At 44.4% G+C, this 24,891-nt stretch overlaps 1 protein-coding gene across 2 annotated transcripts in view; it reads left to right on the top strand.

Moving 5' to 3' along the window:
* The window catches only part of LOC139745896 (proclotting enzyme-like), a 65,537-nt gene that overhangs the window by 14,885 nt on the left and 25,761 nt on the right, over positions 1-24,891 (top strand). Inside the window, exons 1-3 of one of the 2 annotated variants that reach the window (XM_071656556.1) lie at positions 13,742-13,890; positions 21,998-22,330; positions 23,015-23,050. In XM_071656556.1, coding sequence (XP_071512657.1) covers positions 22,027-22,330; positions 23,015-23,050 — 340 coding nt within the window. In that variant the 5' untranslated portion in view covers positions 13,742-13,890; positions 21,998-22,026. Of the gene's footprint in view, positions 1-13,741; positions 13,891-21,997; positions 22,331-23,014; positions 23,051-24,891 lie in introns of those variants that run through there. The other variant, XM_071656557.1, reaches the window with a different exon arrangement.

Below are 24,891 nucleotides of genomic sequence, written 5' to 3'. Positions count from 1 at the left end.
CATGTGTGGCGAGGTGGCGATGGGAATAAATAGAGGCAGACAGTATGAATTATGTACATGTGTATATATGTATATGTCTGTGTTTGTATATATGTGTGTACATTGAGATGTATAGGTAAGTATATTTGCGTGTGTGGACGTGTATGTATATACATGTGTATGTGGGTGGGTTGGGCCATTGTCTCTGTCTGGGGTAAACTATGGAGAGTTCTGTTGTGCTGGATTGGGTAGGGAGCTGTGGTCCCGGTGCATTACACATGACAGCTAGTCCGGCCTTCTACTAGCATCAAATAGCACACATGACAGCTGGACTGGCCTTCTACTAGCATCAAATAGCACACACCGTCTGGATCCTTGACACACGCTTGGCTGTTGTTTCCCACATCATCTGTGTAGCGCCCGGCCCCTTGAGGATGGGCTTTTTATGATGCATCCTTCTCTCGAACTGCCAATATGGACCAATTCTCTTCCTTCGTCGGTGTGTCTTCCCTTCCTTCACGTCTACAAACACTTGCGAGGTATTGACTGATTCATATTCTCTTTTCCTTGCGCCCCGAGATGGCCCTGAATGGGCCATGTTGCTTGGGTACTTCTCATCTCGGTCGCGATACAAAAAGAAGGAAGCCTCTGTGTTCACATGGACATCCACACAGTTATCTATCAACAACAACAACAACAACAACAACAACAACAAGGACTTTCAGCCTTAAAGTGATACAAAGTAACGCAACAATGGGTTTCTATGGCCAATTTCTTTCACCTTCACACCTCACCCATACCTTGTATTAGCTAGTGTGTGTGTGTGTGTGTGTGTGTGTGTGTGTGTGTGTGTGTACATATACATGAGAGTAAAGACTTAATACATATATATATATATACAATGTTAAGACGAGGGGCAACGCGAGTGTCTCCCCGTAACACACAAACAGCCATCGTAAACAATAATGAACTTCGCTAGTGAGAACTTGTCCTCTTCGTCTCCTTCTACAGTCTTGACCGTGAGTGTTCGTCGGTGTCGTAATCTCTCACCTCAACGAACTATGACTGAAATGTTCTTGCGTTGTTTTCCCCATCCATAATAACTACTGTGTGTGTGCAGACGTTTTAAACGCTGCACAGAACGCATTGAAAGACGGACGTGTTGTGAGCGCTGCCGCGTTGGTCGACATCACTTAGCAAATTGTCGTACTGGCTGCGCCGTCAACCATGTCCACTGTAGGAAATGTATGACGAGATGTGGCACGAGAGCCGCTGGCACAGTAGGATCTGAGTCTTACGTAATCAGGGTGAGCAGGCCAGCTAGTGTGTGTGTGTGTGTGTGTGTGTGTGTGTGTGTGTTGGGTTAGTTACCAACATCTGACGAAATGGCCATCGTTTGAGGATGAATATTAACGTTAGACTGGATCATAGTTGATTAAGAAGGTCTCAAAACATTAACATGTTCCTCCTCCAAAGAAAGAGTCACATGCTATAGATACTGTAATACCATAGTATGGCAACTGTGCCAAGTTAAGATACTGTAATACAACAGTATGGCAACTATGTCAACGTAAGGTTAGGCTTCCTCCATACTAATGTGGCTTTTCCATCCATAACGCGGGTCCGGTGGCTCACAGCGTTACGTCTAGTCCAGTGAGTCGCATGTGTGGTCACTACGTTACGTCTGGTCCAGTGAGTCGGCTGTGTGGTCACTACGTTCATCGTGTACTGGAATAAGATCCTTCGCATAAGACATTACCTGTCGTCGTATCCGTCCGCCGGAATCGTAAGTAGAAGCGATTGTGTCGTGTGGCGTCGTACGGTCTATTATTGTGTCCGGCGACCGTTACTGCTGAGCTCAGAATCTGTCGACGTCAGATACCCGCCTTTTGTAGCTCACTTTGAGGCGCCAGAGCGTCCCAATGTGTGTATATGGCCAGGGCGTCGTACGACTGGCGTCAGTGTGACAGCAGCTCCTGGTGGTAACGCCTACACATAATGAAAACCACGTCAGCTGATGAGAGGAATTTTGGAGTGACTTGATTGAGCTGTACACACAACACACTCATGCCTCTGTAACATCAACATCAACAGACGATAGTGATAAAGGGGAAAAGAAATTATGCGTATGTCATACAACCAGAAATCCTGAAAGAAAAGGAAGAAACACAGACTCCTACAACCTCAGGAGCACGGAAAGAATGTTGAGTATTCCTGGTAAATTATATGGGAGGGTATTGATTGAGAGGGTGAAGGCATGTACAGAGCATCAGATTGGGGAAGAGCAGTGTGGTTTCAGAAGTGGTAGAGGATGTGTGGATCAGGTGTTTGCTTTGAAGAATGTATGTGAGAAATACTTAGAAAAGCAAATGGATTTGTATGTAGCATTTATGGATCTGGAGAAGGCATATGATAGATTTGATAGAGATGCTCTGTGGAAGGTATTAAGAATATATGGTGTGGGAGGCAAGTTGTTAGAAGTAGTGAAAAGTTTTTATCGAGGATGTAAGGCATGTATACGTGTAGGAAGAGAGGAAAGTGACTGGTTCTCAGTGAATGTAGGTTTGCGGCAAGGGTGTGTGATGTCTCCATGGTTGTTTAATTTGTTTATGGATGGGATTGTTAGGGAGGTAAATGCAAGAGTTTTGGAAAGAGGGGCAAGTATGAAGTCTGTTGTGGATGAGAGAGCTTGGGAAGTGAGTCAGTTGTTGTTCGCAAGGAAACAGACGAAAGAATGGCCCAGCCCACCCACTTACACATGTAAATACATAAACGCCCACACACGCACATATACATGCCTATACATTTCAACGTATACATACAAGTACATATACAAACATATACATATATACGTATGTGCATATTCATCCATGCTGCCTTCATCCATTTTCGCCGCCACCCCGCCACACATAGCACACATGACAGCTAGACTGGCCTTCTACTAGCAGCAAATAGCACACATGACAGCTAGACTGGCCTTCTACTAGCATCAAATAGCACATATGACAGCTAGACTAGCCTTCTACTAGCATCAAATAGGACACATGACAGCTAGACTGGCTTTCTTCTAGCATCAAATAGCACACATGACAGCTAGACTGGCCTTCTACTAGCATCAAATAGCACGGCTGACAGCTAGTCTGGCCTTCTACTAGCACCAAATAGCATACATGACAGCTAGACTGGCCTTCTACTAGCACCAAATGGAACACATGACAGCTAGACTGGCCTTCTACTAGCATTACATAGCACACATGACAGCTAGACTGGCTTTCTACTAGCATCAAATAGCACACATGACAGCTAGAATATCCTTCTACTAGCATCAAATAGCACACATGACAGCTAGACTGGCCTTCTACTAGCATCAAATAGCACACATGTCAGGTAGAATGGCCTTCTACTAGCATCAAATAGCACACATGACAGCTAGACTGGCCTTCTACTAGCATCAAATAGCACACATGACAGCTAGACTGGCCTTCTACTAGCATCAAATAGCACACACCGTCTGGATCCTTGGCACACGCTTGGCTGCCGTTTCCCACATCATCTGTGTAGCGCCCGGCCTCTTGAGGATGGGCTTTTTATGATACCTCCTTCTCTCGAACTGCCAATATGGACCAATTCTCTTCCTTCGTCGGTGTGTCTTCCCTTCCTTCACGTCTACAAACACTTGCGAGGTATTGACTGATTCATACTCTCTTTTCCTTGCGCACCGAGATGGCCCTGAATGGGCCATGTTGCTTGGGTACTTCTCATCTCGGTCGCGATACAAAAAGAAGGAAGCCTCTGTGTTCACATGGACATCCACACAGTTATCTATCATCAACAACAACAACAACAACAACAACAACAACAACAACAAGGACTTTCAGCATCAAAGTGATACAAAGTAACGCAACAATGGGTTTCTATGGCCAATTTCTTTCACCTTCACACCTCACCCATACCTTGTATTAGCTAGTGTGTGTGTGTGTGTATGTCTGTTTGTGTGTGTGTGTGTGTGTGTGTGTGTGTGTGTGTGTGTGTACATATACATGAGAGTAAAGACTTAATACATATATATATACAAGGTTAAGACGAGGGGCAACGCGAGTGTCTCCCCGTAACACACAAACAGCCATCGTAAACAATAATGAACTTCGCTAGTGAGAACTTGTCCTCTTCGTCTCCTTCTACAGTCTTGACCGTGAGTGTTCGTCGGTGTCGTAATCTCTCACCTCAACGAACTATGACTGAAATGTTCTTGCGTTGTTTTCCCCATCCATAATAACTACTGTGTGTGTGCAGACGTTTTAAACGCTGCACAGAACGCATTGAAAGACGGACGTGTTGTGAGCGCTGCCGCGTTGGTCGACATCACTTAGCAAATTGTCGTACTGGCTGCGCCGTCAACCATGTCCACTGTAGGAAATGTATGACGAGATGTGGCACGAGAACCGGTGGTACAGTAGGATCTGAGTCTTACGTAATCAGGGTGAGCAGGCCAGCTAGTGTGTGTGTGTGTGTGTGTGTCTGTGTGTGTGTGTGTTGGGTTAGTTACCAACATCTGACGAAATGGCCATCGTTTGAGGATGAATATTAACGTTAGATTGGATCATAGTTGATTAAGAAGGTCTCAAAACATGAACATGTTCCTCCTCCAAAGAAAGAGTCACATGCTATAGATACTGTAATACCATAGTATGGCAACTGTGTCAAGTTAAGATACTGTAATACAACAGTATGGCAACTATGTCAACGTAAGGTTAGGCTTCCTCCATACTAATGTGGCTTTTCCATCCATAACGCGGGTCCGGTGGCTCACAACGTTACGTCTAGTCTAGTGAGTTGGATGTGTGGTCACAACGTTACGACTGGTCAGTGAGTCGGATGTGTGGTCACAACGTTACGTGTGGTCCAGTGAGTCGGATGTGTGGTCACTACATTCATCGTGTACTGGAATAAGACCCTTCGCATAAGACATTACCTGTCGTCGTATCCGTCCGCCGGAATCGTAAGTAGAAGCGATTGTGTCGTGTGGCGTCGTACGGTCTATTATTGTGTCCGGCGACCGTTACTGCTGAGCTCAGAATCTGTCGACGTCAGATACCCGCCTTTTGTGGCTCACTTTGAGGCGCCAGAGCGTCCCAATGTGTGTATATGGCCAGGGCGTCGTACGACTGGCGTCAGTCTGACAGCAGCTCCTGGTGGTAACACCTACACATAATGAAAACCACGTCAGCTGATGAGAGGAATTTTGGAGTGACTTAATTGAGCTGTGCACACAACACACCCAAGCCTCTGCAACATCAACATCAACAGACGATAGTGATAAAGGGGAAAAGAAATTATGCGTATGTCATACAACCAGAAATCCTGAAAGAAAAGGAAGAAACACAGACTCCTACAACCTCAGGAGCACGGGAAGAATGTTGAGTATTCCTGGTAAATTATATGGGAGGGTATTGATTGAGAGGGTGAAGGCATGTACAGAGCATCAGATTGGGGAAGAGCAGTGTGGTTTCAGAAGTGGTAGAGGATGTGTGGATCAGGTGTTTGCTTTGAAGAATGTATGTGAGAAATACTTAGAAAAGCAAATGGATTTGTATGTAGCATTTATGGATCTGGAGAAGGCATATGATAGATTGATAGAGATGCTCTGTGGAAGGTATTAAGAATATATGGTGTGGGAGGCAAGTTGTTAGAAGCAGTGAAAAGTTTTTATCGAGGATGTAAGGCATGTGTACGTGTAGGAAGAGAGGAAAGTGATTGGTTCTCAGTGAATGTAGGTTTGCGGCAGGGGTGTGTGATGTCTCCATGGTTGTTTAATTTGTTTATGGATGGGGTTGTTAGGGAGGTGAATGCAAGAGTTTTGGAAAGAGGGGCAAGTATGCAGTCTGTTGTGGATGAGAGAGCTTGGGAAGTGAGTCAGTTGTTGTTCGCAAGGAAACAGACGGAAGAATGGCCCAGCCCACCCACTTACACATGTAAATACATAAACGCCCACACACGCACATATGCATACCTGTACATTTCAACGTATGCATACATATACATATACAAACATATACATATATACGTATGTGCATATTCATACATGCTGCCTTCATCCATTTTCGCCGCCACCCCGCCACACATGAAATGGTTACCCCCCCCCCCCCCCCCCGCGTGCGCGCGAGGTAGCGTTAGGAAAAGACAACAAAGGCCACATTCGTTCACACTCAGTCTCTAGCTGTCATGTAATAATGCACCGAAACCACAGCTCCCTTTCCACATCCAGGCCCCACAGAACTTTCCATGGTTTACCCCAGACGCTTCACATGCCCTGGTTCAATCCATTGACAGCACACGTCGACCCCGGTGATATACATCTTGGTTACATCCACACACATTTAGACACCCCAATCTGAGCCTTCGAGGAGGATGAGCACTCTTCGCATGACTCCATCTTTTTCCCCTTTTAGAAAGTTAAAATACAAGGAGGGAGTATATATGTATATATATATATATATACGAGCAAAGTGCATATGAACGCGCACCTTCATAGAACATACAAACCTCTAACAGCCAGGATCGAACCCGGGACCCCTGTGCAACAGGAGGGAGCGTTACCGCTAGGCTATGATCGCCTGTAATAGGAACGAAGGGTATTCGAGTACATAGTATTCGAATAGTCATATCGCTATTAGGGACGATCATAGCCTTGCGGTAGCGCTCCCGCCTGTTGCACAAGGGTCCCGGGTTTGATCCTCGCTGTCGGAGATTTGTATGATATATATATATATATATATATATATATATATATGCATTATTACATGACATCTAGAGACTGAGTGTGAATGAATGGGGTCTTTGTTGTCTTTTCCTACCGCTACCTCGCACACATGAGGGGGGAGGGGGTTGTTATTCCACGTGTGGCGAGGTGGCGATGGGAATGAATAAAGGCAGACAGTATGAATTATGTACATATGTATATATGTATGTGTCTGTGTGTGTATATATATGTGTACATTGAGATGTATAAGTATGTATATTTGCGTGTGTGGACGTGTATGTATATACATGTGTATGTGGGTGGGTTGGGCCATTCTTTCGTCTGTTTCCTTGCGCTACCTCGCTAACGCGGGAGACAGCGACAAAGCAAAATATAAATATATATATATATTATATATATATATATATATATATATATATATATATATATATATATATATATATATATATATATATATATATATATTGAAGGCTGTATAATCCACTTATATGAACATGACTTGGAGGTGTGCGTGATGTTTGTAGCAAATGCCTGACCAAGACTACATCAAGTACAGTGTCTGGTTGCAGGTGACGATCATCAACACCGAAGAAAACGCGACCATCATCATCATGGCTTGTTCATAAAGCAGACACTTGGATGACTATGACCGGCGAACGTACGTCTCACTGCAAAGATGATGAAGTTGACATTGTTGGCAAAAAAAAAAGCGTTGCTGTAAAGATGAGTAAGTTACCCATTGGTAAAGGGTAACTGGTAGCAGAACGACTCAGACATGATGTGTTGTATGAAGCAATCATGGCAACTTTGACAGAGCACATTAAGTTGATGACAGATAAACCTGCATCCACTTATTACCCGATGGCTTTTGTCCTGTCATAACCACAGTCTCCGGCCCTCTCATCAAAACCGAAATATATTTTCATTCTTTCGGTTTACAGGAAAATACATGTCTTGTGGAGGCGCGGGTGAGGATTTTTAGAAGTTTTCAGAAAGAGAACATGGGAGGAGAGGAGAGTGAGTGGGCTTGGAAACGAGACTGAGTGTAGAATGGCAAAAGGTGAAAGCAAATGACGCGAGGGTGAGGAATGGGATGTATTTAGGGAAGCAGTGATGGCTTGCGCAAAAGATGCTTGTGGCATGAGAAGCGTGGGAGGTGGGTTGATTAGAAAAGGTAGTGAGTGGTGGGATGAAGAAGTAAGATTATTGGTGAAAGAGAAGAGAGAGGCATTTGTACGATTTTTGCAGGGAAAAGATGCAAATGAGTGGGAGATGTATAAAAGGAAAATGCAGGAGGTCAAGACAAAGGTGCAAAGGTGAAATAGAGGGCAAATGAGAGTTGGGGTGAGAGAGTATCATTAAATTTTAGGGAGAATAAAAAGATGTTTTGGAAGGAGGTAAATAAAGTGCGTAAGACAAGGGAGCAAATGGGAACTTCAGTGAAGGGGGCTAATGGGGAGGTGATAACAAGTAGTGGTGATGTGAGAAGGAGATGGAGTGAGTATTTTGAAGGTTTGTTGAATGTGTTTGAGGATAGAGTGGCAGATATAGGGTGCTTTGGTCGAGGTGGTGTGCAAAGTTAGAGGGTTAGGGAAAATGATTTGGTAAACAGAGAAGAGGTAGTAAAAGCTTTGCGGAAGATGAAAGCCGGCAAGGCAGCAGGTTTGGATGGTATTGCAGTGGTATTTATTAAAAAAGGGGGTGACTGTATTGTTGACTGGTTGGTAAGGTTATTTAATGTATGTATGATTCATGGTGAGGTGCCTGAGGATTGGCAGAATGCTTGCATAGTGCCATTGTACAAAAGCAAAGGGGATGAGAATTAGTGCTCAAATTACAGAGGTATAAGTTTATTGAGTATTCCTGGTAAATTATATGGGAGGGTATTGATTGAGAGGGTGAAGGCATGTACAGAGTATCAGATTGGGGAAGAGCAGTGTGGCTTCAGAAGTGGTAGAGGATGTGTGGAGCAGGTGTTTGCTTTGAAGAATTTTTTTTTTTTTTTTTTTTTTTTTTTTTTTTTTTTTTTTTTTATACTTTGTCGCTGTCTCCCGCGTTTGCGAGGTAGCGCAAGGAAACAGACGAGAGAAATGGCCCAAACCCCCCCCCCCCCCATACACATGTACATACACACATCCACACACGCAAATATACATACCTACACAGCTTTCCATGGTTTACCCCAGACGCTTCACATGCCTTGATTCAATCCACTGACAGCACGTCAACCCCTGTATACCACATCGCTCCAATTCACTCTATTCCTTGCCCTCCTTTCACCCTCCTGCATGTTCAGGCCCCGATCACACAAAATCTTTTTCACTCCATCTTTCCACCTCCAATTTGGTCTCCCTCTTCTCCTCGTTCCCTCCACCTCCGACACATATATCCTCTTGGTCAATCTTTCCTCACTCATTCTCTCCATGTGCCCAAACCATTTCAAAACACCCTCTTCTGCTCTCTCAACCACGCTCTTTTTATTTCCACACATCTCTCTTACCCTTACGTTACTTACTCGATCAAACCACCTCACACCACACATTGTCCTCAAACATCTCATTTCCAGCACATCCATCCTCCTGCGCACAACTCTATCCATAGCCCACGCCTCGCAACCATACAGCATTGTTGGAACCACTATTCCTTCAAACATACCCATTTTTGCTTTCCGAGATAATGTTCTCGACTTCCACACATTTTTCAAGGCTCCCAAAATTTTCGCCCCCTCCCCCACCCTATGATCCACTTCCGCTTCCATGGTTCCATCCGCTGACAGATCCACTCCCAGATATCTAAAACATTTCACTTCCTCCAGTTTTTCTCCATTCAAACTCACCTCCCAATTGACTTGACCCTCAACCCTACTGTACCTAATAACCTTGCTCTTATTCACATTTACTCTTAACTTTCTTCTTCCACACACTTTACCAAACTCAGTCACCAGCTTCTGCAGTTTCTCACATGAATCAGCCACCAGCGCTGTATCATCAGCGAACAACAACTGACTCACTTCCCAAGCTCTCTCATCCCCAACAGACTTCATACTTGCCCCTCTTTCCAGGACTCTTGCATTTACCTCCCTAACAACCCCATCCATAAACAAATTAAACAACCATGGAGACATCACACACCCCTGCCGCAAACCTACATTCACTGAGAACCAATCACTTTCCTCTCTTCCTACACGTACACATGCCTTACATCCTCGATAAAAACTTTTCACTGCTTCTAACAACTTGCCTCCCACACCATATATTCTTAATACCTTCCACAGAGCATCTCTATCAACTCTATCATATGCCTTCTCCAGATCCATAAATGCTACATACAAATCCATTTGCTTTTCTAAGTATTTCTCACATACATTCTTCAAAGCAAACACCTGATCCACACATCCTCTACCACTTCTGAAACCGCACTGCTCTTCCCCAATCTGATGCTCTGTACATGCCTTCACCCTCTCAATCAATACCCTCCCATATAATTTACCAGGAATATTCAACAAACTTATACCTCTGTAATTTGAGCACTCACTCTTATCCCCTTTGCCTTTGTACAATGGCACTATGCACGCATTCCGCCAATCCTCAGGCACCTCACCATGAGTCATACATACATTAAATAACCTTACCAACCAATCAACAATACAGTCACCCCCCTTTTTAATAAATTCCACTGCAATACCATCCAATCCTGCTGCCTTGCCGGCTTTCATCTTCCGCAAAGCTTTTACTACCTCTTCTCTGTTTACCAAATCATTTTCCCTAACCCTCTCACTTTGCACACCACCTCGACCAAAACACCCTATATCTGCCACTCTGTCATCAGACACATTCAACAAACCTTCAAAATACTCATTCCATCTCCTTCTCACATCACCATCACTTGTTATCACCTCCCCATTTACGCCCTTCACTGAAGTTCCCATTTGCTCCCTTGTCTTACGCACTTTATTTACCTCCTTCCAGAACATCTTTTTATTCTCCCTAAAATTTAATGATACTCTCTCACCCCAACTCTCATTTGCCCTTTTTTTCACCTCTTGCACCTTTCTCTTGACCTCCTGTCTCTTTCTTTTATACTTCTCCCACTCAATTGCATTTTTTCCCTGCAAGAATATATGTGAGAAATACTTAGAAAAGCAAATGGATTTGTATGTAGCATTCATGGATCTGGAGGAGGCATATGCTAGAGTTGATAGAGACGCTCTGTGGAAGGTATTAAGAATATATGGTGTGGGAGGCAAGTTGTTAGAAGCATTCATGTGAGAAACTGCAGAAGCTGGTGTGTGAAAGTGTGTGAAAGAAGAAAGTTAAGAGTAAATTTGAATAAGAGCAAGGTTATTAGGTACAGTAGGGTTGAGGGTCAAGTCAATCTGGAGGTAAGTTTGAATGGAGAAAAACTGGAGGAAGGAAAGTGTTTTAGATATCTGGCAGTGGATCTGGCAGCGGATTGAACCATGGAAGCGGAAGTGAATCATAGGGTGGGGGAGGGGGCGAAAATTCTGGGAGCCTTGAAGAAATTTTGGAAGACGAGAACATTATCTCGGAAAGCAAAAATGGGTATGTTTGAAGGAATAGTGGTTCCAACAATGTTGTATGGTTGCGAGGCGTGGGCTATGGATAGAGTTGTGCGCAGGAGGATGGATGTGCTGGAAATGAGATGTTTGAGGACAATATGTGGTGTGAGGTGGTTTGATCGAGTAAGTAATATAAGGATAAGAGAGATGTGTGGAAATAAAAAGAGTGTGGTTTAGAGAGCAGAAGAGGGTGTTTTGAAATGGTTTGGTCACATGGAGAGAATGGGTGAGGAAAGATTGACCAAGAGGATATATGTGTCAGAGGTGGAGGGAACGAGGAGAAGTGGGAGACCAAATTGGAGGTGGAAAGATGGAGTGAAAAAGATTTTGAATGATCGGGGCCTGAACATGCAGGATTGTGAAAGGCGTGCAAGGAATAAAATGAGTTGGAACGATGTGGTATACTGGGGTCGACTTTCTGTCAATGGATTGAACCAGGGCATGTGAAGCGTCTGGGGTAAACCATGGAAAGTTGTGTGGGGCCTGGATGTGGAAAGGGAGCTGTGGTTTCTGTGCATTACACATGACAGCTAGACTGGCCTTCTAGTAGCATCACATAATACACATGACAGCTAGACTGGCCTTCTACTAGCATCAAATAGCACACATGACAGCTAGACTGGCCTTCTATTAGCATCAAATAGCACACATGACAGCTAGACTGGCCTTCTTCTAGCACCAAATAGCACACATGACAGCTAGACTGGCCTTCTATTAGCATCACATAGCACACATGACAGCTAGACTGGCCTTCTACTAGCACCAAATAGCACACATGACAGCTAGACTGGCCTTCTACTAGCACCAAATAGCACACATGACAGCTAGACTGGCCTTCTATTAGCATCAAATAGCACACATGACAGCTAGACTGGCCTTCTACTAGCATCAAAAAACACACATGACAGCTAGACTGGCCTTCTACTAGCATCAAATAGCACACATGACAGCTAGACTGGCCTTCTACTAGCATCAAATAGCACACATGACAGCTAGACTGGCCTTCTACTAGCATCAACTAGCACAATTGACAGCTAGACTGGCCTTGTACTAGCACCAAATAGCGCACATGACAGCTAGACTGGCCTTCTACTAGCATCAAATAGCACACATGACAGCTAGACTGGCCTTCTACTAGCATCAAATAGCACACACCGCCTGGATCCTTGACACACGCTTGGCTGTTGTTTCCCACATCATCTGTGTAGCGCCCGGCCCCTTGAGGATGGGCTTTTTATGATGCCTCCTTCTCTCGAACTGCCAATATGGACCAATTCTCTTCCTTCGTCGGTGTGTCTTCCCTTCCTTCACGTCTACAAACACTTGCGAGGTATTGACTGATTCATACTCTCTTTTCCTTGCGCCCCGAGATGGCCCTGAATGGGCCAAGTTGCTTGGGTACTTCTCATCTCGGTCGCGATACAAAAAGAAGGAAGCCTCTGTGTTCACATGGACATCCACACAGTTATCTATCATCAACAACAACAACAACAAGAACAACAACAACAAGGACTTTCAGCCTCAAAGTGATACAAAGTAACGCAACAATGGGTTTCTATGGCCAATTTCTTTCACCTTCACACCTCACCCATACCTTGTATTAGCTAGTGTGTGTGTGTGTGTGTGCGTGTGTGTGTGTGCGTGTGTACATATAAATGAGAGTAAAGACTTAATACATATATATATACAAGGTTAAGACGAGGGGCAACGCGAGTGTCTCCCCGTAACACACAAACAGCCATCGTAAACAATAATGAACTTCGCTAGTGAGAACTTGTCCTCTTCGTCTCCTTCTACAGTCTTGACCGTGAGTGTTCGTCGGTGTCGTAATCTCTCACCTCAACGAACTATGACTGACATGTTCTTGCGTTGTTTTCCCCATCCATAATAACTACTGTGTGTGTGCAGACGTTTTAAACGCTGCACAGAACGCATTGAAAGACGAACGTGTTGTGAGCGCTGCCGTGTTGGTCGACATCACTTAGCAAATTGTCGTACTGGCTGCGCCGTCAACCATGTCGACTATAGGAAATGTATGACGAGATGTGGCACGAGAACCGGTGGCAGAGTAGGATCTGAGTCTTACGTAATCAGGGTGAGCAGGCCAGCTAGTGTGTGTGTGTGTGTGTGTGTGTGTGTGTGTGTTGGGTTAGTTACCAACATCTGACGAAATGGCCATCGTTTGAGGATAAATATTAACGTTAGATTGGATCATAGTTGATTAAGAAGGTCTCAAAACATTAACATGTTCCCTCTCCAAAGAAAGAGTCACATGCTATAGATACTGTAATACCATAGTATGGCAACTGTGCCAAGTTAAGATACTGTAATACAACAGTATGGCAACTATGTCAACGTAAGGTTAGGCTTCCTCCATACTAATGTGGCTTTTCCATCCATAACGCGGGTCCGGTGGCTCACAACGTTACGTCTGGTCTAGTGAGTTGGATGTGTGGTCACTACGTTACGACTGGTCCAGTGAGTCGGATGTGTGGTCATTACGTTCATCGTGTACTGGAATAAGATCCTTCGCATAAGACATTACCTGTCGTCGTATCCGTCCGCCGGAATCGTAAGTAGAAGCGATTGTGTCGTGTGGCGTCGTACGGTCTATTATTGTGTCCGGCGACCGTTACTGCTGAGCTCAGAATCTGTCGACGTCAGATACCCGCCTTTTGTGGCTCACTTTGAGGCGCCAGAGCGTCCCAATGTGTGTATATGGCCAGGGCGTCGTACGACTGGCGTCAGTGTGACAGCAGCTCCTGGTGGTAACGCCTACACATAATGAAAACCACGTCAGCTGATGAGAGGAATTTTGGAGTGACTTGATTGAGCTGTACACACAACACACTCATGCCTCTGCAACATCAACATCAACAGACGATAGTGATAAAGGGGAAAAGAAATTATGCGTATGTCATACAACCAGAAATCCTGAAAGAAAAGGAAGAAACACAGACTCCTACAACCTCAGGAGCACGGAAAGAATGTTGAGTATTCCTGGTAAATTATATGGGAGGGTATTGATTGAGAGGGTGAAGGCATGTACAGAGCATCAGATTGGGGAAGAGCAGTGTGGTTTCAGAAGTGGTAGAGGATGTGTGGATCAGGTGTTTGCTTTGAAGAATGTATGTGAGAAATACTTAGAAAAGCAAATGGATTTGTATGTAGCATTTATGGATCTGGAGAAGGCATATGATAGATTGATAGAGATGCTCTGTGGAAGGTATTAAGAATATATGGTGTGGGAGGCAAGTTGTTAGAAGCAGTGAAAAGTTTATATCGAGGATGTAAGGCATGTGTACGTGTAGGAAAAGAGGAAAGTGATTGGTTCTCAGTGAATGTAGGTTTGCGGCAGGGGTGTCTGATGTCTCCATGGTTGTTTAATTTGTTTATGGATGGGGTTGTTAGGGAGGTGAATGCAAGAGTTTTGGAAAGAGGGGCAAGTATGCAGTCTGTTGTGGATGAGAGAGCTTGGGAAGTGAGTCAGTTGTTGTTCGCAAGGAAACAGACGAAAGAATGGCCCAGCCCATCCACTTACACATGTGAATACATAAACGCCCACACACGCACATATACATGCCTATACATTTCAACGTATACATACATGTACATATAGAAACATATACATATATACGTATGTGCATATTCATACATGCTGCTTTCATCCATTTTCACCGCCAGCCCGCCACACATGAAATGGCAACCCCCCCCCCCCCCCCCCCCGCGTGCGCGCGAGGTAGCGTTAGGAAAAGACAACAAAGGCCACATTCGTTCACACTCAGTCTCTAGCTGTCATGTAATAATGCACCGAAACCACAGCTCCCTTTCCAAATCCAGGCCCCACACAACTTTCCATGGTTTACCCCAGACGCTTCACATGCCCTGGTTCAATCCATTGACAGCACACGTCGACCCCGGTGATATACATCTTAGTTACATCCACACACATTTAGACACCCCAATCAGAGCTTTCGAGGAGGATGAGCACTCTCCGCATGAATCCATCTTTTTCCCCTTTTAGAAAGTTAAAGTACAAGGAGGGAGTATATATATATATATCATTATAATACTTTGTCGCTGTCTCTCGCGTTTGCGAGGTAGCGCAAGGAAACAGACGAAAGAAATGGCCCAACCCCCCCCCCCCCCATACACATGTATATACATACGTCCACACACGCAAATATACATACCTACACAGCTTTCCATGGCTTACCCCAGACGCTTCACATGCCTTGATTCAATCCACTGACAGCACGTCAACCCCGGTATACCACATCGCTCCAATTCACTCTATTCCTTGCCCTCCTTTCACCCTCCTGCATGTTCAGGCCCCGATCACACAAAATCTTTTTCACTCCATCTTTCCACCTCCAATTTGGTCTCCCTCTTCTCCTTGTTCCCTCCACCCCCGACACATATATCCTCTTGGTCAATCTTTCCTCACTCATCCTCTCCATGTGCCCAAACCACTTCAAAACACCCTCTTCTGCTCTCTCAACCACGCTCTTTTTATTTCCACACATCTCTCTTACCCTTACGTTACTCACTCGATCAAACCACCTCACACCACACATTGTCCTCAAACATCTCATTTCCAGCACATCCATCCTGCTGCGCACAACTCTATCCATAGCCCACGCCTCGCAACCATACAACATTGTTGGAACCACTATTCCTTCAAACATACCCATTTTTGCTTTCCGAGATAATGTTCTCGACTTCCACACATTCTTCAAGGCCCCCAGAATTTTCACCCCCTCCCCCACCCTATGATCCACTTCCGCTTCCATGGTTCCATCCGCTGCCAGATCCACTCCCAGATATCTAAAACACTTCACTTCCTCCAGTTTTTCTCCATTCAAACTCACCTCCCAATTGACTTGACCCTCAACCCTACTGTACCTAATAACCTTGCTCTTATTCACATTTACTCTTAACTTTCTTCTTCCACACACTTTACCAAACTCAGTCACCAGCTTCTGCAGTTTCTCACATGAATCAGCCACCAGCGCTGTATCATCAGCGAACAACAACTGACTCACTTCCCAAGTTCTCTCATCCCCAACAGACTTCATACTTGCCCCTCTTTCCAAGACTCTTGCATTTACCTCCCTAACAACCCCATCCATAAACAAAATAAACAACCATGGAGACATCACACACCCCTGCCGCAAACCTACATTCACTGAGAACCAATCACTTTCCTCTCTTCCTACACGTACACATGCCTTACATCCTCGATAAAATCTTTTCACTGCTTCTAACAACTTTCCTCCCACACCATATATTCTTAATACCTTCCACGGAGCATCTCTATCAACTCTATCATATGCCTTCTCCAGATCCATAAATGCTACATACAAATCCATTTGCTTTTCTAAGTATTTCTCACATACATTCTTCAAAGCAAACACCTGATCCACACATCCTCTACCACTTCTGAAACCACACTGCTCTTCCCCAATCTGATGCTCCGTACATGCCTTCACCCTCTCAATCAATACCCTCCCATATAATTTACCAGGAATACTCAACAAACTTATACCTCTGTAATTTGAGCACTCACTCTTATCCCCTTTGCCTTTGTACAATGGCACTATGCACGCATTCCGCCAATCCTCAGGCACCTCACCATGAGTCATACATACATTAAATAACCTTACCAACCAGTCAACAATACAGTCACCCCCTTTTTTAATAAATTCCACTGCAATACCATCCAAACCTGCTGCCTTGCCGGCTTTCATCTTCCGCAAAGCTTTCACTACCTCTTCTCTGTTTACCAAATCATTTTCCCTAACCCTCTCACTTTGCACACCACCTCGACCAAAACACCCTATATCTGCCACTCTATCATCAAACACATTCAACAAACCTTCAAAATACTCACTCCATCTCCTTCTCACATCACCACTACTTGTTATCACCTCCCCATTTGCGCCCTTCACTGAAGTTCCCATTTGCTCCCTTGTCTTACGCACTTTATTTACCTCCTTCCAGAACATCTTTTTATTCTCCCTAAAATTTAATGATACTCTCTCACCCCAACTCTCATTTGCCCTTTTTTTCACCTCTTGCACCTTTCTCTTGACCTCCTGTCTCTTTCTTTTATACATCTCCCACTCAATTTCATTTTTTCCCTGCAAAAATCGTCCAAATGCCTCTCTCTTCTCTTTCACTAGTACTCTTACTTCTTCATCCCACCACTCACTACCCTTTCTAATCAACCCACCTCCCACTCTTCTCATGCCACAAGCATCTTTTGCGCAATCCATCACTGATTCCCTAAATACATCCCATTCCTCCCCCACTCCCCTTACTTCCATTGTTCTCACCTTTTTCCATTCTGTACTCAGTCTCTCCTGGTACTTCCTCACACAAGTCTCCTTCTCAAGCTCACTTACTCTCACCACCCTCTTCACCCCAACATTCACTCTTCTTTTCTGAAAACCCATACAAATCTTCACCTTAGCCTCCACAAGATAATGATCAGACATCCCTCCAGTTGCACCTCTCAGCACATTAACATCTAAAAGTCTCTCTTTCGCACGCCTGTCAATTAACACGTAATCCAATAACGCTCTCTGGCCATCTCTCCTACTTGCATAAGTATACTTATGTATATCTCGCTTTTTAAACCAGGTATTCCCAATCATCAGTCCTTTTTCAGCACATAAATCTACAAGCTCTTCACCATTTCCATTTACAACACTGAACACCCCATGTATACCAATTATTCCCTCAACTGCCACATTACTCACCTTTGCATTCAAATCACCCATCACTATAACCCGGTCTCGTGCATCAAAACCACTAACACATTCAGCTGCTCCCAAAACACTTGCCTCTCTTGATCTTTCTTCTCATGCCCAGGTGCATATGCACCAATAATCACCCACCTCTCTCCATCAACTTTCAGTTTTACCCATATTAATCGAGAATTTACTTTCTTACACTCTATCACATACTCCCACAACTCCTGTTTCAGGAGTATTGCTACTCCTTCCCTTGCTCTTGTCCTCTCACTAACCCCTGACTTTACTCCCCAGACATTCCCAAACCACTCTTCCCCTTTACCCTTGAGCTTCGTTTCACTCAGAGCCAAAACATCCAGCTTCCTTTCCTCAAACATACTACCTATCTCTCCTTTTTTCACATCTTGGTTACATCCACACACATTTAGGCACCCCACTCTGAGCCTTCGAGGAGGATGAGCACTCCCCGCGTGACTCCTTCTTCTGTTTCCCATTTTAGAAAGTTAATACAATATATATATATATCTTTTCTTTCTCTTTCATACTATTCGCCATTTCCCGCGATAGCGAGGTAGCGTTAAGAACAGAGGACTGGGCCTTTGAGGGAATATGTATATATATATATATATATATATATATATATATATATATATATGTATATATATATATATATATATATATATATATATATATATATATATATATATATACATATATATATATATATATATATATATATATATATATATATATATATATATATATATATATATATATATATATATATATATACATATATATATATATATATATATATATATATATATATATATATATATATATATATATATATATATGTATATATATATATATATATATATATATATATATATATATATATATATATATATATATATATATATATATATATATATATATATATATATATATATATGAACAAAGTGCATATGAACGCGCACCTTCATAGAACATTCAAACCTCTAACAGCCAGGATCGAGTACATAGTATTCGAGTAGTCATATCGCTATTAGTGGCGATCATAGCCTAGTGGTAGCGCTCCCGCCTGTTGCACAGGGGTCCCGGGTTTGATCCTCGCTGTCGGAGATTTGTATGATGTATATATATATATATATATATATATGCATTATAACATGACAGCTAGAGACTGAGTGTGAACGAATAGGGCCTTTGTTGTCTTTTCCTAGCGCTACCTCGCACACATGCGGGGGGAGGGGGTTGTTATTCCATGTGTGGCGAGGTGGCGATGGGAATAAATGAAGGCAGATAGTATGAATTATGTGTGTGTATATATGTGTGTACATCGAGATATATAGATATGTATATTTGCTTGTGTGGACGTGTATGTATATACATGTGTATGTGGGTGGGTTGGGCCATTGTTTCGTCTTGTTTCCTTGCGCTACCTCGCTAAAGCGAGAGACAGCGACAAAGCAAAATAATGATAATAATAATAATGATAATATATATATATATATATATATATATATATATATATATATATATATATATATATATATATATATATATATATATATATTGAAGGCTGTATAATCCACCTATATGAACATGACTTGGAGGTCTGTGTGATGTTTGTAGCAAATGCCTGACCAAGACTACATCAAGTACAGTGTCTGGTTGCAGGTGACGATCATCAACACCGAAGAAAACGCGCGACCATCATCATCATGGCTTGTTCAGAAAGCAGACACTTGGATGACTGTGACCGGCGAACGTACATCTCACTGCAAAGATGATGAAGTTGATATTGTTAGCAAAAAAAAAGGCGTTGCTGTAAAGATGAGTAAGTTACCCATTGGTAAAGGGTAACTGGTAGCAGGACGACTTAGACATGATGTGTTGTATGAAGCAATCATGGCAACTTTGACAGAGCACATTAAGTTGATGACAGATAAACCTGCATCCACTTATTACCCGATGGCTTTTGTCCTGTCATAACCACAGTCTCCGGCCCTCTCATCAAAACCGAAATATAATTTCGTTCTTTCGGTTTACAGGAAAATACATGTCTTGTGGAGGCGAGGGTGAGAATTTGTAGAAGTTTTCAAAAAGAGAACATGGGGAGGAGAGTGAGTGGGCTTGGAAACGAGACTGAGTGTAGAATGGCAAAAGGTGAAAGCAAATGACGTGAGGGTGAGGAATGGGATGTATTTAGGGAAGCAGTGATGGCATGTGCCATGCGAAAGGTGGGAGGTGGGTAGAGTAGGAAGAGTAATGAGTGGTTGGATGAAGATTGCTAGTGAAAGAGAGAGGCGTTTGGACGGTACTTACCGCTAAACCTAATAACCATGCTCTTATTCACATTTACTCCTCAACTTTCCCTGTTCACACACTTCTCCAATTTTACAGTTTCGAACTCGAATGAGCCACCAGAGCTGTATCATCGGCAAACAACGGACTCGCTTCTCAGGCCCTCTTATCCCCAATAGACTGTATACTCTCCCTTCTTTGGAACACTTGCATTTACCTTCCTAACCGCCCCATCCATAAACAAATTAAACAACCATGGGGACATCACATACCCCTGCAGCAGACCGATCTTCTCTGGGAACCAACCACTTTACTCTTACTTTACACACACTTTATACCATTAAAAAAAAAGGACCTAGCAGCTTACCTTTCACACCATACATTCTTTAGACCTTCCATAAAGCATCTTTATCAACCCTATCATATGCCTTTTCCAGATCAATAAATGCCACATACAAATCCATCTGTTTTTCTAAGTATTTTACTCACACATTCTTCAAAGCAAACACCTGATCCACACATCCTCTACCACTTCTGAAACCACACTGCTCCACCCCAGTCTGATGCCCTGTACATACCTTCACCCTCTCAATCAATAAACCCCCCCCCCCTCCACACACACACACACACACACACACACACACACATACACACACACACACACACACACGCACACACACACACACACAACTTACCCGGTATATTCAACAAACTTATACCTCTGTAATTTGAACACTTATTCCCCTTGCCTTTATACAGTGGCACTATACATGCACTCCGCCAAAATTCCGTATTAAGATTACTTTCACCTGTACTATTGTATCATTGAATCTTCTATTATTAAATACACAAAGAATTATAATCTTAATATTAGTGATGGTCTATACAAATTAGATAACTTTATTGTTGATAAAATTTGTATGTTTTGGACAATCACATTTTTACCAAATGGCGTCCTAGCTTCGTCTCTTTGATGTATATCACCTGACTTATATTTCTCTCTTGTGTCTCCCTTGATGATGTGATTATTACACGAAAGTGCACTTGGGAACTTATCGTGTTTCATTTTCCCCGTGGACTCATAGGAATATTTTGATCACGCACAAAATTGTGATCCTTTCCAATTTTTCCTAGCTTCGTCTCTTCGATGTGTATCAACTGACTTATATTTCTCTCTTGTGTCTCCCCTGATGATGTGATTATTACACGAAAGTGCACTTGGGAACTTTTCGTGTTTCATTTTCCCCCGTGGACTCGTAGGAATATTTTGATCACGCACAAAGTTGTGATCCTTTCCAATTTTTCCTAGCTTCGTCTCTTCGATGTGTATCAACTGACTTATATTTCTCTCTTGTGCCTCCCCTGATGATGTGATTATTACACGAAAGTGCACTTGGTAACTTACCGTGTTTCATTTTCCCAGTGGACTCATCGGAATGTCTTGATCACGCGCAAAATTGTGATCCTTTCTAATATATATATATATATTCGTCATTTCCTGTGTTTTACTAGTAGCGCAAGGAGCAGACGAAGACCCCCCCATAGACCTTCCCCCGACCGTCTTGAGTATGTTTACAGAGACGTCCTTTAATATGTCCCGGGTTTCCGCAGGAGTGTAGGCGGCCCAAGCATACCCCAGCATGAAGACCCATGGTGCGAGGTTCACCAGGGGAGCCGTGGCCGCCCCTCGCCTCCTGCAGGAGGGCCTGCCACCCACCGGTAGCCGATCCGTGGCCGCCCCTCGCCTCCTGCAGGAGGGCCTGCCACCCACCGGTAGCCGATCCGTGGCCGTCCCTCGCCTCCTGCAGGAGGGCCTGCCACCCACCGGTAGCCGATCCGTGGCCGCCCCTCGCCTCCTGCAGGAGGGCCTGCCACCCAGCGGTTGCCGATGGTTGGTGTGGGTGTGTACGGCTTGCCTGGTGTTGGCCTTCGTCAGGGGACAAGGTATGATACAGTGGACCTCACTCATGATATCTACAGGGGCGTGACCACGACGGAGACCCCTACGTCAGGAGGGAGGCGCCCTTGGCCCTCCATCCGTCAGGCTGAAGCATTTTGTTGCTGGCCACAGTGAGCCCTTCGTCCTGGTCATGCCGCTGATGTCACAACCAGTGTACTAGTATGATGTCACAACCAGTGTACTAGTATGATGTCACAACCAGTGTACTTGTATGATGTCACAACCAGTGTACTAGTATGATGTCACAACCAGTGTACTAGTATATGTAATGATGTCAAAACCATTTATAGTACATATGTAATGATGTACATAATATTGCTTTACAGTACATGTACAGAAGCATGTATTAATGTGTCTGTATTTCATTCTCTCACCTGGCCCACCCTGGCACACCGTGGACCTCACTCCCGGCCCACCATCCTGCCTGGCCCACCCTGGCACACCGTGGCCCTCACTCCCGGCCCACCCTCCTGCCTGGCCCACCCTGGCACACCACGGGCCTCACTCCCGGCCCACCATCCTGCCTGGCCCACCCTGGCACACCGTGGGCCTCACTCTCGGCTCACTGTCCTACCTGGCCCACCCTGGACAACCGTGGGCCTCACTCCCGGCCCACCGTCCTGCCTGGCCCACCCTGGCCCACCGTGGGCCTCACTATCACCTTACAGAAGCGGACCCCTTCCCCAGGCTGGGCCGCTCAGATGGTTAGTACAACCACCTGTTGCTGACCCCTCACTACCACCACCTGTTGCTGACCCCTCACCACCACCACCTGCTGCTGACCCCTCACTACCACCACCTGTTGCTGACCCCTCACTACCACCACCTGTTGCTGACCCCTCACTACCACCACCTGTTGCTGACCCCTCACTACCACCACCTGCTGCTGACCCCTCACCACCACCACCTGCTGCTGACCCCTCACTACCACCACCTGCTGCTGACCCCTCACCACCACCACCTGCTGCTGACCCCTCACCACCACCACCTGCTGCTGACCCCTCACTACCACCACCTGCTGCTGACCCCTCACTACCACCACCACCTGCTGCTGACCCCTCACTACCACCACCACCTGTTGCTGACCCCTCACTACCAACACCTACTGCTGACCCCTCACTACCACCACCTGTTGCTGACCCCTCACTACCACCACCTGCTGCTCACCCCTCACTACCACCACCTGTTGCTCACCCCTCACTACCACCACCTGTTGCTCACCCCTCACTACCACCACCTGTTGCTCACCCCTCACTACCACCACCTGTTGCTCCTGTTTATATAACATTTCTAGTGACACTCACCAACTTATGCATTTCCATTACTTCATTTTCCACATATTTCGTTTGTTATATCATGTAACCTCAAGCCTGGTGTTTATGTATACCATAAGATGACTGGTTCACTACCATAGTGGTCCTCCTTCTACATGATCATGTGTCTGGTTCCTCAGTGTTTATGTATACCATAAGATGACTGGTTCACTACTGGTCCTCCTCCTACATGACCATGTGTCTGGTTCCTCAGTGTTTATGTATACCATAAGATGACTGGTTCACTACCATAGTGGTCCTCCTTCTACATGATCATGTGTCTGGTTCCTCAGTGTTTGTGTATACCATAAGATGACTGGTTCACTACTGGTCCTCCTCCTACATGATCATGTGTCTGGTTCCTCAGTGTTTATGTATACCATAAGATGACTGGTTCACTACTGGTCCTCCTTCTACATGACCATGTGTCTGGTTCCTCAGTGTTTATGTATACCATAAGATGACTGGTTCACTACTGGTCCTCCTCCTACATGACCATGTGTCTGGTTCCTCAGTGTTTATGTATACCATAAGATGACTGGTTCACTACCATAGTGGTCCTCCTTCTACATGATCATGTGTCTGGTTCCTCAGTGTTTGTGTATACCATAAGATGACTGGTTCACTACTGGTCCTCCTCCTACATGATCATGTGTCTGGTTCCTCAGTGTTTATGTATACCATAAGATGACTGGTTCACTACTGGTCCTCCTTCTACATGACCATGTGTCTGGTTCCTCAGTGTTTATGTATACCATAAGATGACTGGTTCACTACTGGTCCTCCTCCTACATGACCATGTGTCTGGTTCCTCAGTGTTTATGTATACCATAAGATGACTGGTTCACTACCATACTGGTCCTCCTCCTACATGATCATGTGTCTGGTTCCTCAGTGTTTGTGTATACCATAAGATGACTGGTTCACTACTGGTCCTCCTCCTACATGATCATGTGTCTGGTTCCTCAGTGTTTGTGTATACCATAAGATGACTGGTTCACTACTGGTCCTCCTCCTACATGATCATGTGTCTGGTTCCTCAGTGTTTATGTATACCATAAGATGACTGGTTCACTACTGGTCCTCCTCCTACATGACCATGTGTCTGGTTCCTCAGTGTTTGTGTATACCATAAGATGACTGGTTCACTACCATACTGGTCCTCCTCCTACATGACCATGTGTCTGGTTCCTCAGTGTTTGTGTATACCATAAGATGACTGGTTCACTACT

Source organism: Panulirus ornatus, chromosome 63, assembly GCF_036320965.1.
Source record: "Panulirus ornatus isolate Po-2019 chromosome 63, ASM3632096v1, whole genome shotgun sequence".
In the NCBI taxonomy this organism is placed as follows: Eukaryota; Metazoa; Arthropoda; class Malacostraca; order Decapoda; family Palinuridae; genus Panulirus; species Panulirus ornatus.
Note: the sequence above shows the minus strand (reverse complement) of the source record. Positions and strands in the feature narration are given on the sequence as shown.